General features: G+C 41.9%; 1 protein-coding gene across 3 annotated transcripts in view; it reads left to right on the top strand.

The window, feature by feature from the left end:
* The first annotated feature begins 695 nt into the window (after positions 1-695).
* The window catches only part of ELAPOR2 (endosome-lysosome associated apoptosis and autophagy regulator family member 2), a 135,166-nt gene continuing 113,602 nt past the window's right edge, over positions 696-22,259 (top strand). The window contains exon 1 of one of the 3 annotated variants that reach the window (XM_084897364.1): positions 696-1,072. In XM_084897364.1, coding sequence (XP_084753490.1) covers positions 887-1,072 — 186 coding nt within the window. In that variant the 5' untranslated portion in view covers positions 696-886. The remainder of the gene's footprint in view (positions 1,073-22,259) is intronic. The other 2 variants (XR_014796182.1, XM_084897363.1) reach the window with 2 other exon arrangements.

The following is a 22,259-nucleotide window of genomic DNA, read 5'->3' as shown; positions in this document are numbered from 1 at the left end:
GAAGGCAAACCACAGCCATCGTACAGACGGTGGGACTGCTTCCTCCAGAAACAAAAGAGCTTGCGTTACACTTGTGATCCCCATCCAGCAACTACTACCGCCCACCCCTGCGCGTCTCCTGCTTGCCAGCCAGGCAAACCCTCCAAGCACTGCATGCACATCCATGTGCACACAGCATGTGCCATCCTCTGTGTGTGCAATCCTCCCCACAACGTCACGGGCGAGGTATTGTTATGATTCTCACCGAGGAGGTGAGCAAACGGAGCCGCGAGCTGCATCTGGATCTCGTTCCCCTTTCTTCCTCGCCATGTCACCCCAACCCTAACTCGATCTCACGCTGGCTAGTTTGCATTTCCACGGAGGGGATGTGTGTGTGTGTGTGTTGGTGTGAGATGCGGGAAGCAGAGATTTTAAAGACCCGCCGCGGGAAAGCAAGGTCTGGATGTCCTGGGTTTCACTCGGGCGCATCCCCGGAGCGCCCCCGCCTTGGCGGGCCTCGGGGACAGGGGGACCAGAGACATTACTGGGGACCCCGGCCGGCAGCGCTCCTTCTCTCCAGCGTCCCGAGGCTCCGATCTCCGTCCCGAGGCTCCGATCTCCGTCCCCGAGGCTCCGATCTCGGGGCCTCGAAGCCCCGCAGCCCCGCCCGCGCACCTGCTCCCGGCGCCCGCGCCCCGCCCCGCCCCGCGCCGCCCCCGCGCCCGCGGCCCCTCCCTCCGGCGTGACGGGAGCCGGGCGCCCGCCGCCCGGACCCAGCGCAGCCGAGCTGTCAGCGGCGGACGCGCCGGGAGCGAGCGGAGCGCGCAGCCCAGGAGCCCCGGACCCGAGCGCCCCTCCCGGGAGCCGCCTGCCCTGCGGCCCGCCGCCGCCGCCGCCGCCGGAGGAGATGCTGCCCCGCAGCCCGGGGCCGACGCGCGGGAGGGGCCGGGGGCGGCCGCCGGGGGCTCCGCGCCGCGGGCTCCCGCCGCCCTGGCGCCCCGCCTGGCTCTGCTGCTGGGTGCTCGCCGGCTGCCAGGCGGCCTGGGCCGGGGACCTGCCCCCCGCCGGCCGCCCGCCGCCGCCCTGCCAGGAGGTGAGCGCACCTGGTCCTCCACCTGGAGTTGGCGGGGGATGGAGAGGGGGAGGAGATTGGGGGTGGCGGGTGCGGGGGGTGCTGTTTACTGCGCTCCGCCGGCCTCTCTCCTCCCGGGGATGAAGTTGCCGCCTGGCAGCGGCCGCGGGAGGCGGTGTGGCTCAGGTGTCTTTGGGGGGATGCTCTCCCGTGCGCGCCCCGGTGTTCCCCGGGCTCCGAAGGACTTCGCGGCGCCCTCTTTGGAGTGTCAGGCGTGAGGACCCGGGGCCGAGGGAGAGGGGACCGGGGCAGCGCCGCCGGGGGTGTCTGGAGACCCATCTCTTCACAGCTTTTCCAGGGAGCCAGACACTGCCAACCCAGGGAGGGTGTTCCGCCCCTCCCCTGCTCCCCCCTCCTCTCTTCTCTCTTTCTCTCCTCTCCCATCCCCTCCCTGGTCTCTACAAGCCTTTTCTCCCCACTCCCCTGCACTCAGCTTTCCTTTAAGGCCCTGGGATTTGCTAAGCCAGTGTGTGGCATCCTCCTGGCAAAACATGGATATGAATTAGGAATTAAAAAAAAGGAGTGTGTAGTTAGGAGAGAGGCGGGCTGGTGATCTAGAAAATTAGGACAGACGGAAAGCATATGCCCCCATCACTTGGCTGCATCATGGCCCCTATGTATTTCATTGCTTGAGGTTATTGCTGAGATACAGCCAAGAAGAATAAATTATGGGTGATGAGAAAATCCTTTGCCTTTAGCGTAACTGGACCAGGCGGGCCAAAAACTGACAGGGGTAGTCATTGGTCCCTGTATTGGGTGTTTATCTCTCCCTTTCCTGTTGCAGAAAGTGCACCCTCTTAATGAAAATCAATAAGGGGAAGGAAGCAACATTTCTGACCTACTTTGAGTGATTACGTCGGGGAGGATATGAGGAGTGGATACTGTTTTTAGAAAGATTGCTAGGAACCGGGTGATGGGTTATCTTCATTTATGTAGCAAAAATAGCTTAGCTTAATAATAGTACCTCTGGGGAGACCCTGTTTCAGTAGACCCTGTTTCTTTGTGTATGATGCTGTCACTTTTGAGTTTTACCCAGGCTTAACTTAGAGAATATCTGCTTGCGAGACGTCATCCATCACCCCTAGATTTCATCTTCCTCTCTCCTACAACAAGTCCCAGGACAGATGGAAATGAAGAAGAGATCAGAGGCATGTGTCCAAGCACACAGTCGTGTTGAAATCGGGGCAATCAGGGCAAAAATCTCCACAAACAGCTGTGTTTAATTTCTGAGTTTATTAGTATGACTGGTTGTCTAATCTGTATTTTTTTCAACTTTACCTATTACCTGGGAATAAGGAATAGAGAAGGCTGCTGCTTAACAGTCTCAGATGGAACAGTTGCTCTAGGACAGAGCTGAAACCCTGCCTTCAGCCCTCAGTCCCAGCATGCAGGACGTATCTCTTTTCTGTAGTGCAAAGTTACTAAGCTTCTTGTAACATTAATTCTCAGCTACTTGAGATAGGTGGACGTCAGCCAGCAGGGTGATGCTATTGGTCACCCCAATTAGGCTAATCCTGTCACGTTAGGCACGTTTTACACATGCACATGTAAAAAAAAAATGAAATATTGTCGTGAGAGCCAGGGCGATGACCAAAGTTCAGGAAGGTTGTGTCCAGTTAGAAATTGCATGTGACTTAATCCGTTGGGGTCTCAAGTTCGACGTTCCCTCTGAAAATGGGAATAAAAGAAATAGGAGGATCCCACTGAGCCTGCTGGTGCTGGTTGTGTTTTTATAAACGGGGATGCACAGACCCATTATATTCTTCCCGGTGACTGACGGACAGCTGTGAGAGGATTGGCTGTTAGAGGTTCCTTTGGAAGCAGATGGCACTGAATCTGCTTCTTAGCATTTAGTCTACCCAGCTGAACTAACTTACAGAATTGATCATTGTTTCTTTGACATTTTTTAAAAAGAGGGATGTGGGAAGGGCAGGTGTGTTTCACACTCTGGGCTTGTGCTTATGGGTAGGGAGACGTGGCTATGGACATGTGGGCCAGTCTCCTGCGAACAGAGACAGTCAAAATAACTATTTTGCATCCACTCCTGCTTGTATATCCCTTTCCGCTCTTTAGTAACAGAAAAGGAGGTGGATGCCACGTGTAAGGGACAGCACCATGTATGTGGTGTGGGGGAGGGTTAGTGAGAGCCATTAAAGTGAGGGTGCTTGAGGCCGGGAACTAAAACCAACATGAGGGCCCGTTGAAGTGGAATATGGAGAAATCTGCAGGGAATTCTAAAACCTCATTTCCTCCCGGCAGTTTGTCTCCTCCTCTCACTTACCAGTGCTTTTAGAAAAGTAGTCATGGTTAACTACATTATGTAGACTCTCGTTTTACTTGCCTGCTTTTAGAGGCAAGCAATGAAAGGAAAAGGATGAGAAGCACAGAAAATTGGCCTGGGAGGAATCTAGTTATGATTGCCCCAGTTCAGGAAAAAATGCCTTTCAAAAAGATAACTGGTTTAGGGATAAAAATTTCACCTAGATTTTAGTAGAGGATTGGACTCTGGGGTAAAACTCATAAAATACAGCTTCCTTTGTTAAAGTCATTGGGTTAGGGAATTGAAAAGGGGAGAAAAATGATGACTTTGGAATGCTCAGTTGCATCAAATCAGCTGGGTGGAAGCACCAGCATACACAGGAAGGCTATCATTGGGGGGAGAAATTAAAGTCAAGTCAGCAGTGGAAGGACAGTAATAGGATGTGACTTCGGTAGGTCATGTTTAAAGCAAACAATAATGCGAGGGCTGCCCGGCAGGAAGTCCAGAATTAATATTTACAGGCTTTTTTATTTTCTTTTTTAAATGGGAGAACTTAGAAAGGATGGGTATCATCATCAGGGTTTCTCATTATCTGTTTTCCACTTGTAAAATGATAGCAATAAAGACTGACCTGCTTGTCTTTATTGTGAGGATGGGATAAGATTAATATAAGTTAAAGGAAAAAAATCGATATAAATTCAGTAGTTGATTATTGCTAGATGAGTGGACTTAGATACCGACTGGTATTTCAGGAAGGGTCCAGTGAGACTTCCGAGGGTCAGAGACAGGCTGGTCCAAGAATGGAATAGAATGGAATTTTTAACTCTGAGTAATAGGACTTAATAGGGCTGCCTGAGAAGCAAAAGATAAAGGCCAGCAGATGATTCAGAGTTGGAGGAAGGTGTTAGAAGATAAGAGTGCTTGAGAGTAGAAAGAACAGAACTAAGTGGACTATGCGTGCACCATTTAAATTGGGAAAATGAAATCACAAAATAGCGTGATTCTTAGGTCATTGCTGTAAAGTACTATATAATGCGATTCTATTGGTCTCTCTGAATCTTGAGTGAGTGATGACTTTTTGGCAACAATGTTTATTCCATAAACTATTGAGCTTCGACTATGGACCAGGCAAAATGTCAGATGGCATGAAATTACAAATTAAAAATATAGAATTTAGTTGGGTAAGGAAGAGACAGATATATAAGCAAGTAATTATAATGAAGTGATTGGATGTCACGAGAGAAGAAATGGGCAGTCAAATATAGTGGGGAGGATCCGAAAAGACCCTTGAAAGATGAGTAGGAATTTGCCAAGCAGACAAGGGTCAGATGTGAGTGTGGGATAAGGGAAGGCATTTCTGGTGTAGAGCACATTGAAAAAGGGCAGAAACACAAAACCACATTGTTATAACTGGTTATAACTGGAGTATAATGTGCTGTGAGGAACTAATGAGAGATGAGCCTGAGAGGAAGGCAGAAGCCTGAATATAAGGGACCGTATATTATTCAAAGAAATGGGTCTTCCTTTGCTAGGTGATATGGAGCAATGGAAGGATTTAAAAGTCAGAGGTAATAAAACATGCTTTAGTTTGGCAATAATATGGAGGCCACATTAGAGGTGTGGGAAATACAGTTGTTAGGGACAATTGCAGTAGGTCAGCTAAAGAATGACAGATTCAATTGAGGAATAGCAATGAAGATGGAAAAGAGGGCAAGATGTTAGATAGAATTGACAGTGGATGTGGAGCTTGAGAGGCTGAGAGGTTTAAAGGTTCTGGCTTGATAAGAGAGAATGGTGCCTCTCACCTCCTGAGGAGGAATGTGAGGGAGAGGAGATAAGGAGCTTGGTTCTGGAGAGGGTGACTTTTAGACCTTTGACTTTGGTTCAGTAGGCAATCAGGTCTCTGTTCCCTATTGCTCAGGGGCATGGTCTGGGATGGTGTGGAGAATGGGAAGCGCTTGAATGAAAGACAGGGCTGAAACTGCTGGATTGGATGAGATCATTCAGGAAATGAGAACAAAGAGGATGAAAGCTAGGACTTGGGTTTTACCAACTTTACAGGGTTGAGGGAGCAGAAATGGAGGCATCCACAAAGACATGAAAGTCATAGCTAGGATCAGAGAAATGGGACAGTACAAAGTTAGGAGGAAAGGGAGAAAAACCTTTGAAGAAGAAAGGGGTGGTTGTGGTTTCAGTTGCTCAAAGAAATTCAAATAAGATGGAGACTGAAAAGGGAAGATTGAACTCGACGGTTAGGTCGCTAGTGCTCCGTGCCAGAGCGGTTCCTGTGGAGTGTTGGAGATGGGTGTATTGACTAGGAGGTGAGGCAGTGGTGATAGACTAGCATTTCATTATGTGGCCTTCTTAGATTTGGTAAGAAATTGTGTCTTCCACGTCCACATAAATCAGAGAACCTGTACCTGGCCTTACTGCCTGTTTCAGACTTGGATAGGAACAGCTGAGAAAGAGCGCCTCTGCAGGAAGCCTGTAAGGTCCTGGGCTGTGGGGAAGGGTGTCAGAAATTCCGAAGCCACACTGCTGCTGAAAGAGGTGGGACTCCTCCTCTGTTTTTCAAGGAGTTAGAATGAATTTTGCTTGCCATGCCTGTGGATGTGAATTTTCCATTTCAGGTTCTTTTGCTCAGAATAATTTCTCATGTTTTAGGCAAATGTGAGCAAGTATTCACACCATCAATATTTACCATGTAAAACCAAGAGTTGACAGAACCGTGAAGTGTCATATTTTAGCACACGGATGGAAATAGCAGAGCACAGTACAGAGTGGCACGTTTTCCTGGCATAGTGAATTCTTCAGCAGTGTCTTGGATCTTATAATAATTCTTTATCGTCAGAAAACACCAGTCAAATTTTGGTTACCTTTTGCTTCCACCTGAAGAAACCATGAGTAACCCCCCCCTCCCCCTTTGCCTTTCTTAACCTAAGTCACATGTAATATTTCAATATAAAGCTCATATCTATTGTCTACCAGGTAGTAGCAGTAAAACGATGAACAAAACATGTAGTAATCTCATGGGGGCAGAATCAAAACAACACCGTATATCATGTCATTGCATTTACCGTAAGTGCTGGGATGCAAAATGACTGTGCAGTGGGAGTGTATAGCTTGTCTCTTACAGGTTTGGGTGGGGGTGGGGATCCTGAGGAAAAGATGTTTAAGCGAAGACCCAAAGAATGAGGTGAAGTTTGTTAGATAAAGGTCATAAGTGGTGGTGATAGACAATCTCAGACAGAGGAAGCCTCTCGGCCTCTATCAATTGCTGTGCCCTCCCTTAATCCTAACTGAGTTACTAAAGACCAGTGATTTTTCTTCTTTTCTCTGGAGTTCAGTCACAGCACATTGCTTACTCTTTTTATTTAAAAAAATATATTTTTATTGATTTTTTAACGAGAGGAAGAGAGAGGGATAGAGAGTAAGAAACATCGATGTGAGAGAAACATCAATCAGCTGCCTCCTGCACACCCCCTACTGGGGATGTGCCCACAACCAAGGTACATGCCCTTGACCGGAATCGAACCTGGGACCTTTCAGTCCATAGGCCGACACTCTATCCACAGAGCCAAACCAGTTTCGGCACATTGCTTACTCTTGCTGTCTGACAAATGTTCTGCACACTCACGACCACCGTTGTGCAGATGGGAGGATTGCACCCTGTACAAGAAAGCCCTGCGGTGAAGGCATGTGAGAGTTAGAATCCATCCCATGCTCCGTGTGTCCAGCCAGCCACCCTGGCACACACCTGCATCCATTCCGAGGGGCTCCATGATCTAAGTGACCCAAAGGTGTCATATGCCTAACCGGAGACTCTGAGCAGGTACATACGAAGTATATGATCTGCTCACTGAGGGCAGGAATGTCATAATCTTATTCAGCAGAAGTGATTAAAGATCTTTTTATTTCAGGCACATTAAACAAAATGTTAAAAATGAGTAAGATATAGGTCTTCTTCTTCTCTGGGAGCACTAATTACTGCCCTGAAAATACTGTAGAAAAGAGTAGATGGCTTCCCCTTTTTCAATTATAAAAAGGAATTGATCTTTATAATGCATTTAATCCTAATTGACATTTTCTCTCAGTTGTACCAGATTTAAGACTCTGAAATAAAAACCCAGTGATCAGACTCTATTGAAATTTATTCTCAACTCAGTTTATAGCGCTGTAGTTCAAGACACCATTTCAATTACTCAAGGCGTCACTTCCATAGGCTCTTTACTCTAGGCCAGTGGTTCCCACAGTGTGATCATAGGACTAACAGTGTCATCATCACCTAGGAACTGGTTAGAAATGCAAGTTTTTGGGCCACACATGTACCCTACTAAGTCAGAGACCTAGGGTTGAGGCCCAGCGATCTCTGTTACATCCAGCTCTCCAAGGAGGAAGTTAGAGAACCTCTGCTTTAGGTATAATGTGAGGAATACAGTTTAGTTGTGGACATCCAGGGACCTGTTTCATTGCTAAAATTTCTCCAACTGTGACTCTTGCTTACTCCCTGCTTCTGCAGGGCATCCTAGAAACCTCTAAAATCAAATGGAGTAGAAGCTCCTCTCCTCACCATGAAGTGTACCAGCAAGCACTTAATTATCAAGTACACCAGCTACTTGGCAAGAAGCAGGGGCCAGGAGAGGATGCAGAGGATGTTGCCATGCCTTCCTAGGAGCTTCCAGCCTAAGAAGCAGCAGCCATGGAAATTAAGTGCCTCTCCCCGAGACAGACAATAGAATAGAAAGACATGCTAATGTTAAGAGGTAATGGTAACACGGCAAAAACGTGGTACTAATGAGAGCATAAGCCCTCTTGGTTAATGTTTTCTGATGTTTGTTACTTATGGGGGAGGAAGGAGTGTGGTTTACATTTTGTTCCAACTGCAGAGCCTCTTCTCGTTATAGTAGAAGTAGCATCGAAAGGAATCAGAGGACTTTCTTAAACCTGAGCCCTGGTACTGGTTTGTGTGACTCTGAGTAGATCAACTTCTAGGTCTGTCAAAGGAGATAGTCACTCCTGCCTCATCCACATTAGAGTTGCCGTGAGGATCAAGCTAATGCGTTTGAAAATGGTTTTGTAAATTCCAATGCTATGCCAGTTGTCGGTTATTATTCTTGTGTAAGGTAAGGACAGTGTTTCCGAGGGTATGGGTTGAAGTGTGAAAGGACTGGGAAATGAATAGGGAAGTTCGTTTACTTATAAAGGTATTTTTTTGGAGTATTGTTTTCTAATTATGGAAGTTGTGCATTATGAAAATGTTAGAAAATAAAGAAAAGTATAAAAAAAAGGCCAACTTTCATTCTTCCACTGAGCAGTATCCAGAATTGATGTTTTAGCACATTTTCTACCTATATGTATATGTTTCCTTTTTAAAAACCAAAAGGGAACTCATAGTGTATGTAGAAGTTGTAACCTCTCCTCTCTTGTAAGCATTTCCCAATGTCATGAACACTCCTTTATAAATATTTTTGTAACATTTATAAGATATTTTATTATATCATGTATTATAGAATATGGCATCGTTTGAATGTATGCGTGTGTAGTGATGAGCCATGTACTTCACCATTTCAATGAAGATGCTCTTTTCTAGGTTAAATCCACCTGTCATCCCTCATCTTTACCTGCTTTATTAGAAACTCTGGATCCAGTTGATTGCTCGGTCACCACAGGAACTTTTACTTGTCTTCCAGCACACCGCGCTGTCATGGATTTTCTTCTAGATCAGTCTTTGCCAATTCTTACTCATCGCCCTGACTTCTTTCCACAGGGGCGTTCCAGGCCTTAATGGTTGTCCTTCTTATCTTTTCTACCATCCTCACACTCTGGGTGATGCCATTCAGTCTCTTGGCTTTAAATAAATATCCGTGGAGAGCTCTAAATTTATCTAAACTTTCATATCTCCTGCCCAACACTGAAAATTACAATTTATAAACTGTTACCTGTTTGGTGGTGGAAAATGCTATCTCCCTGCTGTAATTTACAGTTCTCGAATTACTACAGAGGGTCCATATTTTTATGTTACTTAGCTTTTTGTTTGCACTTTTCATGACATTTTCTGTTTAGGTGTTTTCACTTACTGTTTTCTTTACGTATATGAGCTCTTTCCATAGTACAGATAACATATATACATCAAAATATATTTCCCTAAGGTTCCCTCCACGGCCCCCCCACCCCCATTTACATGTTTGAGATAATATAATACCTAGAGAAAACAATTAGTTATTTAGGTCAGAATAATTTATATGGCATTACTTTCCTTAACATATCAAAATAAGAAAATATCTTAATTTTTAAAAACGGATTCTTGGTCGATTAAATTCCTACAATATATGAAATCTTTCATGTATTCAACCGAGAGAAATACTGAAGTAATCGCAAAGTGGGCAAGAATTCTTGGGCTTGGATTGACAGTCCTTGTTCTAAGAACGTGTTTTTTGAAATTTCAAGACAGTCCTACTTAATTCTCTCTTACATCTTCTGTGACCATTCATGTGTTTATTTGTTCACCTAGCATTTAATGAGTTCATATCATGTGTTTCCCTCAGAGGAAAATGAATAATACATAAATCTATGATTATAGCACAGATGGGTTACATGCTATGATGGAGTGATGCTATAGAAGCACGGAGAAAGGGCAGCTAAATCAGACTAATGAGCCCTGGTCTGAAAGAAGGTGCTAGTTGAGTTGAGTTTTGGAAGATTTCTAGAAGTGCTTTAAAGATGCACAGAGGCCAGCATATATCAGTCAAAGAAAATAGGTTGTATATCTGCACAGAGGAATTAAACCACATCACTTTGAAGGGCTATAGTGAAGGCATGTGGGTGGAAGTAGCAGAGATGACTAGATTATAGAGAAGGCAGAGACTGAGGGACTCTAGGAGCAGCCATTGATACCAGATTAGAAAGATTGTTCTGTTTGTGAGTAGAGGAAGATAAAAGGGGCATCGTATTTGAGACAGGAAGATTAGTTAGGAGAAAAAGAACGAGCTAAGCAAATGACTGAATGGTGGGGAGGTTAGGAGATGGATTTGACAGCTGAGTGATACATTTCAGTCTGTCATGACTTCTGGGTTTTTTGCTCTCCACTACTGGGTAGATGCTCTGACTTTCATTGAGATTGAAACTTTAGGAGGAGGAGGCGGCTGGAAGAAAGAGGATGAGTTCATTATTGGCATCCTGAGTTTATAGTGCCCGAGGGAAATCCAAACAGTGCTCTCCCGGAGACAGTTGGGCATATGAGGACGCACGAGACAACTTGAGAGCCATGAGCACATAAGAGATAATTGAAGCCATTGGTGTTGTAGTCACTTAGGCTCTGAGCACATAGGGAGAGAAGTGGCTGGAGGAGAGGGCTGAGGGAAATGCCAGCATTTAAGAAGCAAGCAGAGCCGAAGCTGGTTTGGCTCAGTGGTAGAGCGTCAGTCTGCAGACTGAAAGGTCCCAGGTTCGATTCCGGTCAAGGGCATGTACATTGGTTGCGGGCACATCCCCGGTAGGGGGTGTGCAGGAGGCAGCTGGCCGATATTTCTCTCTCATCGACGTTTCTGGCTCTCTATCTCTCTCTCTTCCTCTCTGTTAAAAATCAATAAAATATATTAAAAAGAAAAAAAAAAGAAAAAAAAAAAGAGGCAAGCAGAGGAGGAGGCGATTGAGAATAAAACGAAAAGGGCACAGCCAGGAGAGTGACAGGACAGAAACTGGCTGAGAGTTGAGGGGACAGGTTACCAGTCATTCTGGAGTATGATACAGACATGTGTTTCCTGATGTGTGATAAGACATCTGAGATGTGACATCTCTGTGGACAAGGTACAGCAGTGTATGTCTCATCTCTATCCTGTTACTGTTGTAATCAGTGCTTTGGTTTTGAGAAAGCTTAACCAGATTTTGTCAAGTCAGGAAGCTGGGCAAGATGCCTAATGAGTTGAATAGCAGAATTGAACTTCAAATGACGTTCAAAGGCTACAATAATGGGAAACATAATTGTTTTAAATGTAGGCTGTCCTTTTTGATTTTGAAATTTAGATGTGTAAGCGCAGGGTGAGGACATCTTGCTTAAAAGTACTTTTGAAGCCACAGATATCATGTGGCTGCTGAAAGCAATGAGGGGGTGAGATGGCGCCTGAGGCTCTATTAATATGAGCCGAGTACTTGGCTCATGGAAGGTAGACATTAAACTTGGGTCATTAATTCAACGTAGGTGCAATATTTGAAGAGGGGCATTGAAATAGGGAGATGTTGGCTTGTGGTGTGAATTAGGAAGATGAATTATTTGAAAAGTATGTCCAAATAATTGAAGACTGATCAGAGAAGACTTAAGAGGACCATGATAGTGAGCTCCAAATCCATCAAGTGAAGTCATAGATAAGAGACATTGGCATAACGCTCATTTAGAGAACAAGATTACGATTGTGGGAAATAGCAGACTGTAGAATTTATTTCATCCACAAAGGTATTTTATATGTGTAGAGCCATGTGCTGCTTCTTTGAACTCTGAAAGTTGCAGGGTTTCTGCTGGCCTGGGTCACATGTGTGGAGCACCATAAATTCTGGCTTACTGCACAGTGTCTATATTACTAGGGTGTATACATGTATACATTCCTACTGTAACAGGTGAGAAGATAAATCTTTATCTTGTTTTAATCTTGGGACACGATCTTAATTTATTATCATCAGCACTATATTTTAAGATTTCTACTGTGTAAACGTAAAATAATCCCTTTGGTGTTTAATCTAGCATCCTGAAATGAGACTGGAGAGAATTGGCTATTTGAAATGTAAGTTTGACACATACATCTATTGAATAATTCTTGGGCATATCAATAATGCATACTAGGAAATAACTTGAACCAAAATAACAGTAGATGCTTAAACAGAACTGATTGTGGTATTCTAGGGAAGTGCCTCTCTTTCTAAAGAGCAGATACATATCAACATCATTTGTTCTAATTTTTTTATGGTGTCATTTTTTTTGACCTTTTTAAAATGAAAAGCAGTAGATGTGCATTCTGAAAAATGAAGCAGTAAGAACAACCTTAATCCCACCAAATAAGCACAGCACTCTTAACACCTTAGCATTCGTAATAGGAGCAGTAAATAAAAAGAACAATAGCCAGGTCTAATTTTAAGGCATTTCATGCATTAACTCACTCATCCTTCAAACTCTACTGAGCATGCTTAATTAACTTAAGCTGCTGCCCCAGTGTCCACACTCTTAACCATCAGACTATACTGTCTCAATTACATATATCAAATATCTTTGCATATATTTCATTATGAGCATACATGTATGTTTACAAAATGAGAACATTCTTTATGTACAGTTTGGTAATCTACTTTTTTGGCATTTAACAAGATGCTGTGAATTTCTACATTTTGATTAATCTATAATTTTATTCAGTGCTTGAGGTAAGGTAAGCATCTGACTATATTTCCTGAAAAACCAGTTTTCAAAAACAGTATTTTGAACACTCCATAATTTATTCCTTCTCCACTGATTTGTTTTCTATACCATCTATGCAGGTATATAATAAGTATATATATAATTCATTGTTTTATATATAATACATAGCATGTTACATGTACACACAAATATTGATTTGATTTTTTTTTGGGCTACTTTCTAAACTATAGATTTTTTTGTATCAAAATTGCATACAGATTTATAATATGATTTTACATGATACTTTTCTTTCTGTCAAAGATTTCTCAGCTGTTCTTACTTCATTTAGTTTTCCATAAAAAAAATCTTATAGAAATTGCCTCTTGGGATTCTGTTAAATCTCTTATTTATTTGGAACAATATCATCTTTATAGTATCATCTTCACATTTGAAGACATAGTCTGCTTTAGTGGTTGAGGCATTCTGTATTCCTCACTTGTACAGTCTTTGTATTTCTAAGTATATTTTTGTTACTATTTTCTGTGACAGTTCCCCCCTACTATTTTACCTTTTAATTGTTATGTTGAAATGCCATTGCTTTTGGAAATTAATTATATATCTAGTCTATTCCAGAGCAGTCTATTAATTCCTTAATTTTCTTGATAACAAATAGCATTTATTGTGTCATTAAATCCATAAAACACTTTACTTATGTTAATAGTAATCCATTCCTCTACTTTTAGACATAAGGAAACTGAAGCTCTAAGGCAATTAATAACTTGGCAAAAGATGACAAAGCAGTGAGCGATAGGCTGGGATATATTTCTCTCAAGAGACCTCATTTTCTTTTTAATTTAAATTAAATTAAAAAATTTAATATGTTTTTATTGATTTCAAAGAGAGGAAAGGAGAGGGAGAGATAGAAACATCAACGAGAGAGAATCACTGATTGTCTGCTTCCCACACGCTTCCTACTGGGAATGAAGCCCACAACCCAGTCAAGTGCCCTGACCTAGAATCAAACAGTGACCTTCTGGTTCATGGGTCAACACGCAACCACAGCCGCCAGCGATCTTGCTTTTCACTGAACCCGAACCCCACTGCCTCCCACTGTGCCTGCATAGAACTGGTCTATACTTAAACTCTCTACAATGCCTTCTAAAAGGCTGTGAATTAAATCTTATTAAGTTTACCCAGCAGCTACTTACAATTTTTTCTTCTTCCATCAATCATTTTTAAATTATTCTTTTTTTTTTAAGGCAGTAATCCCTTTCTTGTGTGTTTCAGAAACCTAAACCTCCTCAAGGTTGATGCTCGTGTTCCACATAAATTACAAGGAGACCTCCCTGTACCGCTCTGCTTTATCCACACACAAATACGTGGGTGGCATGATCATTGGTCCCTTTCCCTCGAGGACGCGGTATCCATGCAGAATCCCTAATCCAGTTCCTGTTGTCTGGCAGATGTTCTCCCCATGCTATGCTGATCAGCTGGGGGGGATCTCATTCTATTTGCTAGATCTTGATTAGGAGGGAAAAAAATTTTTTTTGAGAATAAAAATTAGTTTTAGAATTCTGTGGTTCTTCTATGGTGAGCAGCTCATGACAGACACTGAACCCAGGGCATGTTCTGCCTTTGTCTTTACCTGTACAAATCTGGGGAGAAAGGATGGATGGACATGAAGAGGAAAGCAGATGTGAGGGGTGTTAGTCTGATGACATCTTAAACCAGAAGCCTATAAAATTAAAAAAACCCAAAAACCCCAAAAACTTCAAATATAAAAGACCAGACTCTTGTTGAAAAAACAGTAAGGTATACTTAAGACAATTCAGAATAAAAATCGATGGACCATAGTCCTTTCATTTTACCACAGTTACTTTAGTGTTTTTGTTTTCATCCTTATCCCTCTTTCTTTAAAGGTTTCTATCACAATTGTGTAAACTAGGCATTGTTCTGTTTTAGATATGAACATTAAAGAACAATCAATTATTATTATTCCCCTCACTCATATATAAATGATACTGCTTTGAAGTGTTACTCAGATATTTTATGGAAAGTTAAACTACTGCCTCAATTTTTAAAACTTCATTGAGGATTAATTGAAGTGCACTAAACTGCATATATTTGAGGTATACAGTTTGGTTAATTTTAGCATATTGTATACAACCATGAAACAATCACTGTAATCAAGAAAGTCCTTCCCAATATCCCCAAAAGTTTCTTGCTTTCCATTGTCATCCAACCCTTCCTCCACCCTGTCCCTAGGCAGCCACTGATCTGTTTTCTGTCACTGCAGATTCATGTGTATTTTCTAGAATTTTATAGAAATGGAATGGAATCATGCCATGCACTTTTTTTTTTCTTTTTTTTTCTGGCTTGGCTTTTCTCACTTAGCATAATGATTTTGGGATTGATTTATACTGTGGTATAATCATTAGTTTGTTCCTTTTTATTTCTGAGTAGCATTCCATTGTATGGCTCTTCCACATATGCTTCTCTATTTTTAACATTATGTGGTTCTAATCATAGTGTACTTGATATTCTTAAGCTCCAATATGATAATGTAATCTAGGAATATCAAGATCTCATTAGTGAGTGCTCCAAATAGGCTGTTTATGAAGTTCGGCAACAGCGGCCTAAAAAGTAAATGTAAAGGGACTCATGGCATTCTGAGATGTTCTGAGAGAGAATTTAGTTTTCTGTTTCACTCAGTGTTTAGTGCTATTTCAGATAAGTCTTAATTTTTGAAGAGCTAATCATTCAGTTAGTTAGATATGCTTGTTGTGGGAACAACTTTTGTGTATTCTCTGGAGAATGAGAGCAGTCTTTGTGCTCATTTGGAATGAGGATTAAATACATTAATTATTAGTTGAAATTATATTTCTATAAATTCAGCAAGATTGCTAGGTTTAGTTATATATATATTTTTTTGTGGGAAGTGGTGGGAATTTGGTTGACTAACATGTTTGCAAAAGAATGCTTTTTGACTAATAGTGGTTCTGCAGATTTGGGGGACCTTTATGTGTTTATTTTCCTTCAGAAAGACAAAAGGTGCTGATAGGAACTCTGATTGGGAGACTGGCTGACATGTCTCATTTAGTTTCATTTCTTCTGCAGCAGTAGGTAATGACTTTGACAGGACAGGAAGACTCTTGTGACACTCTTGAATTCATAGCTTTGAGTTCTACATTCTCTGATATGGACAAATAAAGGTAGACCTTAACCTGGTCTTTTTTTTCTCTCTTCCTGATTTTCTCTTCAAAACCAGAATTTTTACCTTTATTTCTTAATTTCCTACTCTCTTTTCAACTCACTGTAGTCTGGCTTCAATCCCAATCATTTTTCTAAATCTCTTTTTATGGTTAATCATCATCTCCTAATTGCCAGTGCTTTCTTTAATTTTCCTGCAGCGTTTAACCCTGCTTCTAGGCTGTTCCTCTGTTGCTTTCTGAGATACTGCAATCTGGTATCACTCAATCTTATATCCTTATTTCTTCAGCTGGCTACTCTTTAGTTACTTCTTTTAATTTAATTTTATTTAATTTTGTTATTGTTTGAAGCATTACAAATAGTAGTACATATGTCTCCCTTTTTCCCCTCTTGACCTCCCCTCAGCCTCCCACCCCCACATATGCCTTCACCTGTCCCCCTCCCCGCCCCCCGTGTCTTGTATCCATTGGTTATGTTTATATGCATGCATACAAGTCCTTCGATTGATCTGTTACAGCATCCCGCTACCTCCCCTGCCTTCCCGCTGTAGTTTGATAGTCTGTTCAATGGTTCTTTATCTCTATAACCATTTCCCCCCATGTCTTTTCTTTAAAAAATCTTGCAACTGCAGACTAGAAATAAACATATAATAACAAAAAATGTTTGAATCCCAATTTCAGTGTCCAACAGTTCTGAAACCCAATTTCAATGTCAAGTAGTTCCTTATGTGTACATGTCAGCAATGATATCTGGATGATAGTTGGTGGCAATGCAGGTCCGACCCTCTCTGGTTTGGTCCTGGGCAACCTGAAGCAACGCACAGCTGCTGACTGCTAGCATGGCCAGGCATCATCAGCGTCTTCCATCTCTGGACTGTTTCTCCTCTTGTCTTTGTGGTTGGAGCAGACCTGACAACTCCTCTCTGTTGCAGGAATCCCCATAGTCTTAGAGTAGTTTTCTATAAATACACAAACATATTCTCGACCAAAAGTTAATAAAGGAATCTTTTCTATAAAATTGACTTGGGATACTTTTTATTTTTGCCCAAATGATTTTCTTTCTTTTTAAAAACATTTCTTTATTGATTATGGTATCACATAATTGTCCTCATCCCCTCATTCCCATCCCAAATCCCTCCCCAAGTATTACCCCTCCTCCCCCCGTTGTTCATGACCACTTGTTAGGCTTATATGCATGCACACAAGTCCTTTGGTTGGTCTCTCCCCCTTGCCCTCCCCTACCTTCCCTCTGAGGTTTGACAGTCTGATCGCTGCTTCTCTGTCTCCGGGTCTGTTTCTGTTCATCAGTTTAGGTTGTTCATTATTTCCCCTAGATGCATTAGGTCATGTGATACAAGGAATTCCCTTATAAGGACTGGAACTGAGACAAGCCATAATGGTTATGCTGAGAGGCAAATAAATTAGTCTGTAGTGAGTTCCTTTCTGGGCCAACAGTTCTTTTGAATCCCAATTTCAATGTCAAACAGTTCCATATGTGTACATGTCAGCCGTAGTATTTCAGATCTGATTGGTGGACAAATGGTGGTGATGCAGGTCCGACCATCCCTGGTTTGGTCTTGGGCATCCTTCAGCGACACACAGCTGCTGTCTGCTGGTATGGCAAGGCATCATCAGCGTCTTTCATCTCTGGCTTTTTCTCTTCTGTCTTTACGGCTGGAGCACTCCTGTCAGTTCCTCTCTGTTGCAGGAATCCACATGGTCTCGGAGTTGTTTTCTGAAAATATACAAACATATTCTCGACCAAAAGTTAAACGGATTTTACTATAAATTTGATTTGGGGTCCCTTTTCATTTCCCCCCCACTCCACACCATTTTCCTTTGGCTTATTTTGACCTGTTACTGCTTTGTAAATATAGGTCATCCTAAATTTTTTCTAGTAGTTTTTTCTTTGCACTGTACATGTCATCTTTGACTCTTAGCTGTATTTTTATTTATTAATTCTTATATTTATGTAAACAGAAATGATATATGTTTATTATAAACAATTTGAACAAGTAATAAAGACAGAAATCACCTGCAACCCCATTCTGGCATACTATTGTTAACATTTTTCATCTGATTGCTTGTTTTATTTACAACAATCATTTGTTTTAATGACGCTTAAATCTAACCTCCAATGTCTGGTACTCCATTAAGTTCCAAAAACACATTTACAACTTATTGAAAGACACCTCTAGTAGAATGTTCTGGACTACTTCAAATTAAATACTTCCCAAACCAAAGACATTATCTTCCTCTTCATTTAAAGAAGTTTTTCTTTGTGTTTTTATTTTTGTTGGCTGTTAGTGGTTGATTTGTTATCATCCGTCCTCTTCCTTCTTGTTTCTAAATGCCACGTGGCTCCAGTCAGACATAAAATAAATCATTTTAACAAGATATACAAGGTCCTTTAATATGTGGTCTCAACGAAACCTTTTTTAGTTTTTTCCTTTATGGCCCTCACTCCCTTCCATTTCACCCCTATTTCTTATTCAGCAATCTAACCACAATTTTAAAATTTCAGAGATTATCACACTCTTTCATCCTTATACACTGCGCATGGACAATGTGAAAAGCCATTTCCTCTCTCTCCCCAGGAGAGCTGACCTCTATCATTCAAGATCTGGACTCAGTGTTCTTATTTGTGGCTGAGATACTCCCTGCCCAGGCAGAATGAGGTTGGGGCAAAAGCTTCCTTCCTACAGTCGCTTTGATTTGTCCTCACTAGAGAAGAGGCCCAAAGAAAGGGCTTGTTACCCTTGTTTTTAAGTGTACAAAAGCCTGTCTTTAGAAAATGCACCTCAGGCGTATTTCAGACAGCAGACCTGCGCCAGGGAGTGGGCATTACGGTGAGGAGGATCTTGCCTCAGAATAATGAAGAACTGTAACCTTTAAAGATGTGCAGCAAAGGATAAGACTTGCTTTATAAACTGGTTAGCTCATTAATAGCACTATACAAGCAATGACTAAATGGCCGCTTCTCATGATTCATTCATTTGATCAACATTATTCATCATGTTGCCAACCACTGTGCCAGAGGTACAAAGATGAAAAAAAAAATCTTTTTCTTTAAGCAGCCCATTACAGTCTAATGTAGTGGTTATCACTCTGGCTGCACATTAGAATCACTGGGCAATAATTTAGGAATCTCTGAGGACAGGGCCCAAGAAACAGATTCCAGTGTGTAGCCAGGGTAAGAATCACTTGTCTCATGGTTATTTTTAAAGTGTCCCTTATTTCACACCTACTCTGTGCCAGGTCATGTGATGTTTATTGTTTCAACAAATATTTATTCAGCTCCTCTTTTGTGTTTGTAGGAATACAACAGTGAACAAAAAGAGAAGAGGTACTGCTCTTATGGAGTTTATACATGGACTTAGACGTTATATAAGTACATGACAGGTGGTGGTATATCTAAGAAGAAAAATACGGGAGGTGAGGGGCCAGAGGAGGTGTCTTTCTGAGAGGCAGGAGAGGGCTTTTGATGCCTCGGCATTTGAGCAGTGCCTGACTGAAGAGAGGGATCTAGCCCATCCGGGGACAGGACTTCCAGGCACATGGAAAGCAAGTGCAAAGATCTGGAGATGAGCATACACTTGGCATGTTTAAAGAAGAGTGACCCACTGTGTCTGGAGTGGAATAAATGAGCGGGATATGATCGAAGTTGCAAAGGTCACAGGTGGATGGGGTGTGACAGATCACATGGTATCTTTTAGATTATGTTCAAGATTTTGACTTTTCTTCTGATTGAGATGAGAGCCCTGAGTAGTTTTCAGCACAGTAAAGATAAAAAGTTTTATCTTTACTGATTCACATGTAAAAAGATCAGTCTGGCTGCTATGTGGAAAATAGATTCTGGAGACATGGTTATCGTGAGTTAGGTAATTACGGTACTAATAATGTAGGTGATACATTAGGGAAGCTTAGATTAAAATTTTAGGGTTGGAGCAAATGGATGCTCTATATATAGGGGTGGGCAAAAGTAGACTTACAGTTGTTCATATGGGAAAATATATAATACAAGAATAAATAATACTATCAGAACAAACTCTGTTTAGTGTGCTCACAACTCTAAACCTTCTTTTGCCTATGACTTTATAGTTTATATATAAAGTATATTTTTATAGATTTTTGAAAGAGATAATAGGCTGTACTAAGTCTTCCTAGGGAGTAATTTTAGACAGAGAGAGAAGAGGTCGAGGATCAGCATTGAGACACATCAGAAGATCAGAAGAGTTAGAGCAAGTAGAGGAGAATGGTGCCCCAGAGGCAAAATGAAGACAGTGTTGAAGGAGAAGAGAGTGAAGGACTGAATCTGTTGTTCATTTAGCTCTAGTGAGAGGAATGTTGAGTACTGATGGTTGGTTTTTGTGATGTGGAGGTCATCATCGATCTTGACAAGAGCCCTTTCTATGGAGTGGTAAAGGAAAAACTGGATTAGAGTGGGCTCAGGAGAGGACAGGCAGAGAGGAGGCAGGCGCAGTGAGAACAGGCAATTGTGAGGAGCTTTGCTGAGAAGGGGAGAAGAGAAAAGTGGCAGTAGCTGATGGGGAAGTGCAAATAGTTACTAGTAATGCTGAAAAGAGGGCTTTAAGCTTCCTTCCAAGTACAGATTTTGTACTACGATTAGTAACTGGTTTTATTTTCCATTTATGATACCCTGTTTAATAATTTCTCAAGACACATGTAGAGTGTTCTATCATACTTAATTTGGGATTTTTTAAAATCAAGTGCTGCCTTTTTATGCATATCATATGACTGTTCCTTCTTTCTAGTTTGGGGCTATGTTTTTGTAATAGTTTTCTAGGGCTGCCATAACAAAGTACCACAAACTGGGTGGTCTAAAGAATAGGTAGGGCCCTGGCTGGTTTTGCTCAGTGGTTAGAGTGTCGTCCCTCACTCTAAGGGTTATGGGATCCATTCAGGTCAAGGGCATGAACCTCAAGTAGAAGGCTTGATCCCTCATCCCCATCAGGTTAAGTCTTGGAGGCAACCAATCGATGTGTCTCTCTCACATCTGTGTTTCTCTCTAAAAATCATTGGGGAAAAAATATACTCTTCTGAGGATTAACACACAAAAAAGAATTAAAGAATAGGTAGGTATTTATTACCTTACAGTTTTGGAGGCTGAAAATCCAAAATCAAGGTATTAGGAGGGTTGGTTCCTTTTAGGGAATGACCTATTCCACGCCTCTCTCTTTCTGGTAGATGGCCATCTTCTCCCTGTGTCTCTTCACATCTGTCTTTCCTCTATGTCACATGTGTCAAACACAAGGCCCGCGGGCCAAATCCAGCCCGCCAGGCCTTGCAATGTGGCCCGCACCACGCTGTCATCACTGCACTCCGCTGTCAGTTTATGACATTGTCAGTTTATGACTGTTCAGTAAACCATTCGGCCCGCGATTTAGGCTGGATTTTAGATTTTGGCCCCTTCTCTGATTGAGTTCGACACCCCAATCTTTCTCTCTGTCCAGATTTTCCCTTTTTATTAGGACTCTAGTTATTGGATTTCAGCCCATACTAATGACCTCATTTTAACTTGATTACTTCTGTAGATATTCTATCTCCAAATAAGGTCACATTTTTAGATACCTTGGGCTCAGACTTCAGTGGATGAATTTGTGGGGAGGACCTATACCTTATTGAATTTTTATTCTAATAACATTTACAATTTTTCTGCTCGGTCGTATTTAGGTACAATTGTTAGTTACTAAACCTAAGTCACTTTGGAGTGTTTGGGCCAGGAGGTGGACTTGCTGATATAAAATGAATACTTGCTGAATTGGATCTTCAAGTGAACTGCCTTTTTGAAAAGAAATATAATATGAGTTAGGTGGTTTCTTATTAGTTGATGCGAACATGAGGTCAGACTTTTTTTTTTAGACTTCTCATTTACGCTCATGTTTAAGACAAGGGAGCTAGTAGATGCAAACTCTGTCTACCTTGTGAAGAAGAAGAGATAAATTGAAGTACCTTCTCTAGGAAAACTTCTACTGAAATACCTGTATCAGATCCCTGGGTCTAATCCAGATGGCAGCACAGCCTAGTTCCAAACACAGGCCAACATCTGACCCCATAGTATACCACCTTATTGCAGAGGGAAATTGAGTTCTTTATTGTTTTTTTAAAAATTTATCTTTATTGTTGAAAGTATTACATATGTCCCATTTGTTTGTTTGTGTTTCTTCCCCATTGACCCTCTCCACCCCCCCGAACCCCCCCCCACCCCCGCCCGAAGTCTCACTACTCTATTGTCTTATCCATGGGCTGTACATATATGCATATAAATTCCCTGTTAAT

The sequence above is a fragment of the Pipistrellus hanaki genome (genome assembly GCF_964339955.1).
Source record: "Pipistrellus hanaki genome assembly, chromosome: 10".
In the NCBI taxonomy this organism is placed as follows: Eukaryota; Metazoa; Chordata; class Mammalia; order Chiroptera; family Vespertilionidae; genus Pipistrellus; species Pipistrellus hanaki.
Note: the sequence above shows the minus strand (reverse complement) of the source record. Positions and strands in the feature narration are given on the sequence as shown.